A 10,792-nucleotide genomic window follows, 5' to 3' on the forward strand; every position below is an offset into this window, starting at 1 on the left:
ATCATCATCTTCGTTTTCACGTTTCTCTCTCTAATATTGTCATCATCTTCCTTCAGTCATCACCTACATCTCCAAACCGAGTTACAAAACCCTTTATTCCTTCAGTCATCATAGAGATAAGCCATCAACTTGTTTGTTTCTAGACTCATCAACTTGTTCGAATCACCATATTCTTGTCCTATAAATCCAGGTAACTGTTGATGTTGAATCTCTTTTTTATGATTTTTATGCTCTTGTTCTTCCTTCTCGTCTACTGTTTAGTTTCTGGAATGTCCGTACAGTTCTACCGCTGTCCGTACAATCTTTTGGTTTCTGGTACAACTTTAAAGTTTGTTTTAACATTTTCTAAAATGTCTGAACACATGGTACATGTTAAAAGTAGTTTATCATGTGTTAACACATTTGTTTCATAGCTATTGAACTAGCAGTTAGACCAACATTTGATAGAATGATTAGACATTGCTTCAACATTTGATAGAATGATCAGACATTGCTTCTTGGACCACCTGATTATACCACATATTCGAAACAATCAGTATAATGTTATCCATCATTTTCACATAAACTCACACATTTCGTATAATTCTACGACATTCTCCTTGATAACCAAACATTCCTACGCATGTCAAAACATTATGCGCGGTGTTTAGTCATTACACTAGATGTTCACACATTTGTTAACATTTTAATACAATTGATGATACTTTCATAACATTTTATTCAATTTTGCAGTATGGAAACTGAAAGGTCACTTTCTACATCTCAAAATAATGAGAAGAAGTTAGTATGTGACTCATGGGGCGACGTATTTACGGAGATTGGGCAAATATTCCCCGGTGGTGTCAAAGCTTTTCGAGACGCTCTTGGTCGATATACCATTGCAACCAAGAACAACTACAAATATATCAAGAATGAACTAGGTCGTGTCACTGCCGTTTGTTCCAAACCCGGATGTAATTGGAGAGTGCACGGGGTTGCACCATTGGGATGTAAATCCGTTTTTTTGTTGAAAGAGTACGAACCGAATCACGCTTGTCTCGATGTTGTTCTCAAACCTGCGGATCCCAAGTTGTCTAGTAAACTTGTTGGCAGCCTAATGAATGAAGACATCAGAAGACACCCAAATTGGAGTACTGCTGAAGTTAAAGAAAAGTTTCAAGACGATTACGGTGTTGAGTTGACCTATTATTTTTCTTACGGTGGTAAGAAGGTAGCCATAGACAAAGTATTTGGGCAGGAGGGTGATTCCTACGCAAAGTTGAAGTGGTACGTAGATGCTTTGGAGAGTACTAATCCCAATAGCATAATTGATTTGCAAATCGAACCCACTACCAACAGATTTGTCCGAGTTTTTATTGCCCTTCACGCATCTATCCTTGGGTTTCAACACTGTCGCCCTGTGATCTATATTGATGGAACATTCGCCAAAACTCGTTTTAATGGCTGCATTTTGGCTGCGGTTACCAAGGACGGAAACGACGGTATGTTTTCATTTTCACATCACATGTTAACATTCTAGTGTTCCTGCTAACACGTGACAAAATGTTAGATCATGATCATTATTGACGCGACATAGATAAAGATGCGGCGTAATTTATTGAAGTCATACCTCATTCCCAAATATGGTTTTACATTTCCAAAAATGCTTATGCACTTTTGATTCATGCATCAACAGAACTAATTTTGTATTTCATTTTTTTTTGTTAGGTCTTTTCCCCATTGCTTACGCAGTTGTGGACATTGAGAATGATCAGAATTGGGATTGGTTTTTGCAAAATTTGAAATTAGCAGTAGATCCGATCAAACGTTACACCTTTATTTCGGATAGACATGCTGGAATTCTAAAAGGCGTGAAGAACGTTTTTCCCACCGCTCATCACTCATTCTGTGCTTGGCACTTACGATGTAATCTGAACTTGAGGATACGTAACGGGGCGCGCCAGTCACGTTATTTTCAGAGTCTTATGTTTACGGCGGCACGGGCATTACCCGAGAGCGAGTATCACGCAACCATTGAACAAATGGTTGAGATGGGTGGAACCAATGTCGAGAGGTTTTTCCAATCCCTTAATCCGGAATCATGGGCAGATTCCTTTTTCCCAGGGGATAGGTATTTTGTTTTCTCTTTTTCAGTTATTTTTTTAACATTAATCATATCTTTCTGTTATGAATGGACATTTGTTCATGTGTTCCGTCAGGCATATACATGTTTATACATTTCGCGCAATGTTTTAACACGACACGATGTTTTACAAGCATCCCATTTAATGTTTTTTCACAGGTATGGCGCCATCACTTCCCAACTGTCTGAGAGCTTCAACAACATGGTCAAGAAAGCCCGCGTGCTCCCTATTACAGCATTGTTGGATGCCATAAGACAGAAGATTATGAACAAGATGCGAAAGCATAGAGACGCTTCTATTGGATGGAATACATTTCTTTGCCCATCCATTAACTTGGAGCAACAAGCGAAATACAAAGTTGCGGAGACTTGGAGATACGTCGAGGCAGCCCCACTTGTTTATGAAGTATATTCTACTCCACGCCATTCCGTAAATCTTGGTACTCTCACATGCTCTTGTCGGCGTTGGCAAGTAGATTCGCTTCCGTGTCAACATGCAATGTTATGCATCAACAAGACTCGTGGTGATAGTACATGTTTTTACGATCCGGTCTGGACCGTGGAGGCTTACAGGAACACATACCAACATTGTGTTTACCCCGTTCCAAATTTTGACGAACCATATACTTTTGATCCATTAACCAAGACTCTTCCTCCACTAGTTAGAAGGGCACCAGGCAGACCACGTACAACAAGGTTGCAGAGTTCCGGAGATGTTACCAGGAGGAAAAGAATATGTCGCAGGTGCAACCAACCCGCTTATCACAACAGTGCGACATGTCGAGCCCAACTGTAGTCTCATTTTACTAAATGTTATAACATTCACCGATATGTCCCAACATGTAACAGAGTGTTGTTACATTGTGCTCAATGTTTAGTAAAATCTTTTGGTCTTTAGTACATATATTTTTGTCTAGTGAATATGTGATAACATTCTACAAAATGTTCAGTGAATGAATTACTACATGTCTAGCTATTATTTACAATGTGTCCACATTATGAAGTTTAGTGAATACATTCTAGACAATGAAGGTTCAGTATTACATATTTCCCGAGACATTTGTCCATATGTCCAACCATTAAGAGGAATGTTCTAACATGTCTGTGTATGTTCTTTCCTGAAACAAACTTTAAGGGGACAATGTATGTCACACATGATGTTGAAGAAAAATAATAATATATTCAAATTTACTTCCTTTAGTTTTAACATAAATATCCCATCCAAAATCATTGTATGTCGTTAACCTCACAAAATAATTTTCCAAACCATCATTGTTTTTAATCTAATCAAGAATGAAGTGGTTTCGGGTTTAGCGAACATAACCCGTTACCTCAACAACTACTTCATTTTTGATTAAAAGATCTTTCACCAAACAAAAAAATATTCACGGCAACCACACTTTCAACATCGGCCCATCCTCCAAGATATTGTGTTCTCCTTCAATATATTGTTCGTGATCTTAGCCCTCTTCCTTTGTGCCCGGGAGACCCAATCTGGGTTTTTTGTACGCTGTTTGGGTCCAGTAGTCATGCAGTCTTGGACTAGCTCTTCAATTTTCAAAATAACAAATAGACCGCAATCCGGACTGTTCAAGACACAAATGGAATGTTAAAGCATAACCAATAATGTTTCTACATTCCCACACAAAACAGAAACATTATATTAAATGACGTGTTTTTTTATCAATTGTATGAAAACATAAGAGGCTTTTGTTAAACATTTCGCGAAATGTTTGAACATTTTCATACTAATTAAAGCATGCATCTTAATGTTGGGAACAAATAAAGTTTGAAAACACTTACTTTTCTCCCTGAGTTGGGAATTCTGGCTCCCCAAGAACATCAGCATATCTTTGTTGGGTTCCATACATTGTGAATCCCACCTCTTCCATTACATCCTCAATATATGCCGCGTACTCCCGGGCATTTTCGTAACACTCCTTGGCATTCTTCTTATCAAATGACATTGAGTCATAATGGGTCCACCGATGGAGAAATATATTATATACCAATAGTGTCCAGTGCCCCCCATGGCAGATAGGTGCACACACAAATAAGATCTCCGGTTTCCCAGCATTATTACTCAACGTACGGTTGAGCATTCTTTCGATAGAAGGTTGGTTGACCTCGGACTTGATCATCGTCTGTAGAACATACACAAAGTTATTAAAATGTTCACTCATATAAAAGATGATGATAGGAAAACATTCTAATCACTAAACTCACATAGATTTCTGATGGTAGACATAGGACACTCTTTTCTTTCAAATCCTCGTGATTAGTGACGAACGAACTCGCCCAGTTAATAACTTGTGAGTCGCACTCCAGATTCATCATCAACATATCTAGCTGCTTCCCACAAATGTCGTTGATCCCATTACTGAACTAGACTTTCGTGCTGCAACATTTGAAAAAACAAGTGTCACAGTTGCTAATGTTATGACATTTGTGATAATGCATGGACATTACAGTAAGCAGATATAAATGCATAAACACAAACTATAATGTGCGAACATAACTGTAAATGCATGAAGATTACAGTAACTTTCTCGTACCTTTTGTCACTTTTCCTGATAAATTCTTCCAACAGGCCCTTTTCTTCTTCCTTCAACTTCTTCCACACCGGGCTTCTTTTCCAGTTACCTAGCTTCTGGCCTTCCTCCTCTGCTGCTGACCTTCCACCTCCCAACTCTACAATTTCATCTACATTAATTGGTTTTTTCTTCTCGAGTTGCTTTGCTTTCTCGGTCATGGTTCGGGTTCTTGGCTGTGTTTTAACCCTCTTAACCAAAGAGTTTGGTTTGTTTTTATCTTTCTTTTCCACAACTTCAGCCGTTTCAACCTTTGGCTTATCTACAAAATCGTCTTCAGAAGAACTTTCGTTCTCCACGATCTCATAGTTCTCATATACTTTTGCCACTTCGCAAACCTCTGAAAAGAAAGCTGAAGGCCAAGTCAGCTGAAAGTCAACTTCTTCCTTCTCATTTTCACCTACATTGAAAAAACTTGGAAAATGCTTTTCACCTGTTCCCACCACCACACGTTTAACTAGTCAACATTCGATAGAAAACCAAATCTTAACATAAATTATTATCCAATTCTCGATCAATATATATAAACGTTAGCACGTATGTTCAAACATTTTACGTATTTATGTGGGAGAAGAACACTTACTTGTTTGTTTCTTATTTATTACTTAGCCGACCAGTCTATTGTCGTTCGTTCGTGGTAAAAGAAAGTCTTCAATTGTCGTGGTAAAAGACATCGTGGGAGTACGATAGAACTCTTTTACTTACCGTTTATCAAAAAACTTGTAACGATGGCGGAACAATTTATGTTCATACCAATCATCTGACAAGTAAGTAAGAATTTCAGAGAAGATAGATAGATTGCACACAAGTTAATACGTTGCTTCAAAAAAATAAACTAGAAATAAAACCAACTTTAATCTAAACAAAGACAATATTCATTACTTTTTATAACAGTATCTCAAATGTTGTAGCATTCTGGTATTTGCTCCAACATTTCCAAATTCTAATCAAGCAAAGACAGGAATGTCAACAGAAGTAAAGATTTGCGTGAGCATTTACTCACTTGACCCAGCAACTTGTCTCACTTTCTGCTCCTGGTTTTGGCCCTCTCCGGAAGATTGACCCCTTACCGACTCATCAGAAATTGCCTTCTTACCCTTATTGTCGTCTATTTCTGCTCCTTCAGTTTGGGCTTCGGCATCACTTTCTTTTTCGATGCTGGGTTCTACGTTTACTTGTTCCGGATTTTCTTGGGCTACTTCCTGCTCCACTATCTTCTCTCCACCATCTCCACTCTCCACCTCTTGTCTAACCTCCCCACCCTCCACCTCCTCTCCAACAGTCACCAACTCTCTACCAACCTCGTCTCTAACATCCACCTCCCCTCCTACACCAAAATCAAATTCCAATACATCATTTTTCTCTCCTCTCTCTCTCTTCATCCTCTCCAACTCCTCTTTTAATACTTCTCTCTCTCTCTTAACCATCTCACTCTCTCTCTTAACCATCTCACACTCTCTCTTAACCAACAAATTTTCTTCTCTCAACCTCTCCCCTTCCTCCTTCAACTTTTCTACTTCCTCCTCATTCATCTCCTCCACCACCCTCTCCGTGAACTTTAACAACTCTTCCTCTTCCACAGACTCCGCCACCAACTCCACCTTCACCTACAAGAAGGGATACATAAGGTTATTATCTCAACACCTCTTAAAAAAACACATGCACTTAATTAAATGTTCCAACATTCTTGGAAATGTTCCAACATTTGTTAAAATGTCACTCAGACATCAGTTATGTTAGAACATTAGTTTAAATAACCGAGACATTATAAGAAATGTTAAAACAAATTACCTGCTCTTCTGTAATGCTTTCCAGCTCTTCTTCCAGTCCTTTAAGGAAGAATGGCTCGATCATCCATCGAGCTATTCTAGGACTGACCCCTACTTCTCCAACCAGGTCCTCATGGATCCTGGTGTGCATGCAATACCAGTACTGCAAAGAAATTAAACACTCTTAGGTCAGTACTGTTTTTCTTTATCACCATAAGAAATGTAAACACATTTTATAACATGCCCAAACATTCTCCAAAATGTTTCAGCATTACAGAAGCCCCAAAAGAATGATGAAACATTTAAGAGAATGTCAGAGCACACTAATTTGACTTTTATCACTATAAGAAATTATGAAACATTTAAGTGCATGGTTATGAATACTTACGGGGAGAAGAGTCAGGCATCCTGAAGCTTTTGCCGGGTCTTCCGAGTGCTTGTTTATTCTCTCCATCATGTAGGAGTGAATAGCTCTCGCCCATGAAACTCTTTTCATCATTCTCTCCGTTTGGAGATTGTGATAAAAACTCCCGACAACCGAGGAGCCGGCAGCTGAAGCAAACAGGAATGTGGCTGCCATGTACATAATCCATAGTTTCAAGAACTCAATGGCTGGAGCCTTTGTTCTTGCAGCCACATGCAAAGCCTTTTCGATGCTGGGACCCCCAAAAGATGCAGCCTTTCCCTCAACAATACAGTCTTTGAAATACTTGCTCAAAAACTGGTCCTTAGCCACATCTATGGTGACATTGGTTGGGAATGCATCATATATTTGTCCTTCCATTGGGACTCCCAACAACAAAGCAACATCTCCGGGAGTGAACTGAATCAACTTCCCTCCGATGTTGAAGGCTTGGCTCTGTTTGTCATAGCAGTACAGAAGATCATAGATGGCTTTGTTCGACTTCTCCATCACATTCTCTGTTCGGAAACTAAAACTGGTCACTGCCTTAAATAAGGCCCCGAATGGTGAAGAAAGCAACATCTCCTTTTGCTCTTCAGTAATATATAACTGCAATTCCCGCGCCACCTTGAAAACTGCTTTGAAGTTACATTTGTAATTGAAAGCAGCTTTCTTCTTCTGCTCTTTAGCCTCTGTTGGTTTTGGTTGAGGCTCCACCTTGTCCACTCTCGCCTTTGAAGTAAACCCACGGTGCTTCACAGAAACAATAACAGAAATGTCAGGGCATTCAACAAAATGTTCAACAGTAAACTTAATGCTTCATCACAATAAGTAATGGCAGATCATTGTTTAATGTGTCTACACAATAAGCATAGGCCTCTACACAATAATGACAGATCAATAACTGAAGCAACATTTTACAGAATGTTAACACACAAACAAATATGCATAACAATTGTAAGAAATGTGAGAACACAAACATTATTGTCAGAACATTGAAAAAATGTTTATACAATAACACACCTTTGCTTGTTCGGGGCTGGCAACTTTCTTGCCTTTTTTGCTCGGCCCAGCATTTGATGCCTCTTCAGCAGGTCTCTTCCTGGGGCTAGCCCTCACAGGAGTCTGTTGTTTCTTATCAGCACCATCTCCTTTCTTTGTGTTAGTTTTAGCCATCTTGGGATTGTCTGCAAAAGTTCATATGTTTCAAACAAACACAAAGACAAACAAAAGCAGAATGTATCTACACAACCAAAATGTATAAACATGTACTAGTTTGTTTTTTTCACAACCATGAATGTTAAAGAAAAAACATTCTGTTAATCAACAACCCATAAATCTTGATCAAATGACTAAATTTCTCCACAGAAACATAAATGTTAAAACAACTCTAACCTAGAAACTTGATGTAGTATCATAAACACCCAAATGACCTTTATGTGTAGATGCATGCTTTCGAAATCACTAACAACTATCAAAATGTCTGAACATAATCCAACATTTCTTCAACACAACCCACAATGATAAACCAAATCATGCACTTCATAAACAAAGACAGACCCCCAAAAAACAAAGACAAAGTACTAAATGTCTCCACACAAACCCTAACTTTCGGATCACAACCCTAAATGTTAAAACAAAACTAACCTAGAAGCTTGATGAAGAACCATAAACACCCAAATGGTTCCGAAATCACAAAACAACAACCAAAATGTTTTATCACAAACTTTAGAGCAACTTAACCCTAAAACTTTTTCGAAAAACAACCCAAAATGATTTATCACAGACTATAGATCAGACTACTAAACTTGAAATCATAAACCCTAATTGTTTGAAAACTCCCCCAAATTTTCAAACACCCCTAAATCTGTACCAAAACCCACAGATGTGAAACAAGAAACCCCAAAAATGTTCCAACAATCCTAATAATTTACCAACAACAGAGAGAGGATCAAGAGTTAGAGGAAGAACAGAGACGTACCTGTTTTTGGAAGAGAGAGAAATCGAGAAAGAAGCTTGAGATTCGTTGAAACAGAGAGAAATAGAGAGAAAAAAGATGAGATCCGGTTGCTTAAATAGGTTTGGTTGAGAGAGATTCGGCTGTAACGTTTGGACTCTTAGAGGCGTTAATGGCTGAGGGATTTCGCTTGAAAAAGAGACAGAGAGAGAGATAGAGATGCGCCGGTATGAATGAAGAGAGAGAGTTTGATCGAAATAGAGAGAGAGATAGAGATGAAACGTTTTGATGGAGGGAGAAGATAGGATTTCAAGTTAGAGAGAGAGAGAGCGCGGAAGCCAAGAGAGGGATGTGTGTTGTGTCTAATCAAAGTCAGGGAGAGAAAGAGAAAGGCTGGGTGTGTTGGCGGGAAATGTGTGAGGGATAAGAGAGGGAACAATTTCTTTTGGAGGGATAGAGAGGTAATCTAACATTTTGGGTTTTTTTTGAAATATAAATCCCTATTGGGTTGGATTTCCTATTTGGGCTGTGTTTTTGGGCCTTAGATTTATCCTCTCTTAACGAATTGTATCTCGTTACACTATAATTTACTTCACTAATTGTGTCCCGATACACTAGAGACACATCCTTTTCCTAAAGACAATTGTTGAAAATTAAAAAAGGCGCGAGAATCCAGCTTAATATCCTCACCATCTGACCCCCACTCCTTATCTGGACATAACCTCAGTTTGGTTAGTCAAAAATCCCACCTACTGCTCTTGCAATTTTCTTTATAACAGATTTCCCCACTCAACTAACTACTTTCTCTCTCCCTTCCCTTGCAAACTTGGAATCCATTAGTATAGTTGGTAAAAAGTGTTGATTTTTTTTCCCAACAACTAGAAACCTCCTCTTATTTTATTAACTATTATGCGTGCTGTGTGCACCAGACAATATCCCAATGAGTTCTCTACCCCTTCAATCCTCCCACCTCTAATTATCCAACATTTATAACAAATATTAAAGAACAAGACAAACCAGGTACATTACAGACATAAATATTATGAGGTTTAAGGTGATTCTTGTTTCCGATTATTCTGGTCTATTGAACCGTAAATCACAAAAGATCATATAGATGATTATGTTCAAAGTCCGTCTAGTTTTTCTTATTCTCTAGCATTATTCTTTTGTAAGTCCTTGATCTATAAGATTATATTTCTTTTTTGGCCCCCAAATTTGAGACCAGTTTTCTTTTTGGCCCCCTATGTCTTATAAATTCAAAATTAACCCCCTTTTTATAACTCCGTCTTGTTTCCATTAGAGATAATGATACTATTCCAAAAGTGCCCCTATGTGTTAACGTGCTTAATGTAATTAATACTCCTCCTTTCCAAGGTTAACAATTGTAAGTTTCTCTTCATTTTGATATTTGGTTGAAATTAAATACCACAATGACTCATTTTCCTCTTCTTTATTACTCCCTCCGTCTCAAATTAAGAGTCTCATATTGGGAATCCAACTTATTTTCATATTTTCTCTTCTTCCATGTTTGTCCTTAATTATTTGATAATTTTTCTTGAAGTAATTGAAAGATTGCAATTTTCATTCTAGAAATACACGTAACCATATTAATTTCTCACTTGATTAATCCAAAAAATGTGGATTTGTTCATTGAAAAACAAGTTTCTGTATTGGAAATCATCAAATGTCTTAGTTAGCTTAATTAATGCACTATATATTGAAAACATATAAGAAAGGGTATTTATGAAAAAGTAAAGGATTTTATGTGATAAAAAAAAATGAGACTCTTAATTTGGGACGTCTAAAAAATGAATAGTGGACTCTTAATTTGGGACGGAGAGAATATTAATGAACTTGAATAAAAATGGTCTTCTTTCTCTCTCTAAAATTTGTGCAGTTATTACTCCCAGATATGGGAAAAGCAAGATCAAGAAATGGAAGATCGAAAAC

At 37.9% G+C, this 10,792-nt stretch overlaps 1 protein-coding gene across 1 annotated transcript; it reads left to right on the forward strand.

The window, feature by feature from the left end:
• The first annotated feature begins 1,096 nt into the window (after positions 1-1,096).
• On the forward strand, positions 1,097-2,942 carry LOC147568356 (uncharacterized). The gene is made up of 4 exons (XM_086659413.1): positions 1,097-1,141; positions 1,211-1,481; positions 1,708-2,110; positions 2,282-2,942. Exons 1-4 carry the CDS (start codon positions 1,097-1,099, stop codon positions 2,916-2,918), a joined length of 1,356 nt encoding a protein of 451 aa, XP_086515539.1. The 3' UTR covers positions 2,919-2,942.
• Positions 2,943-10,792: the final 7,850 nt, after the last annotated feature.

The sequence above is a fragment of the Eschscholzia californica genome, unplaced genomic scaffold (genome assembly GCF_041429995.1).
Source record: "Eschscholzia californica isolate CP2 unplaced genomic scaffold, dmEscCali1.0.p SCAF_1, whole genome shotgun sequence".
NCBI classification, from domain to species: domain Eukaryota; kingdom Viridiplantae; phylum Streptophyta; class Magnoliopsida; order Ranunculales; family Papaveraceae; genus Eschscholzia; species Eschscholzia californica.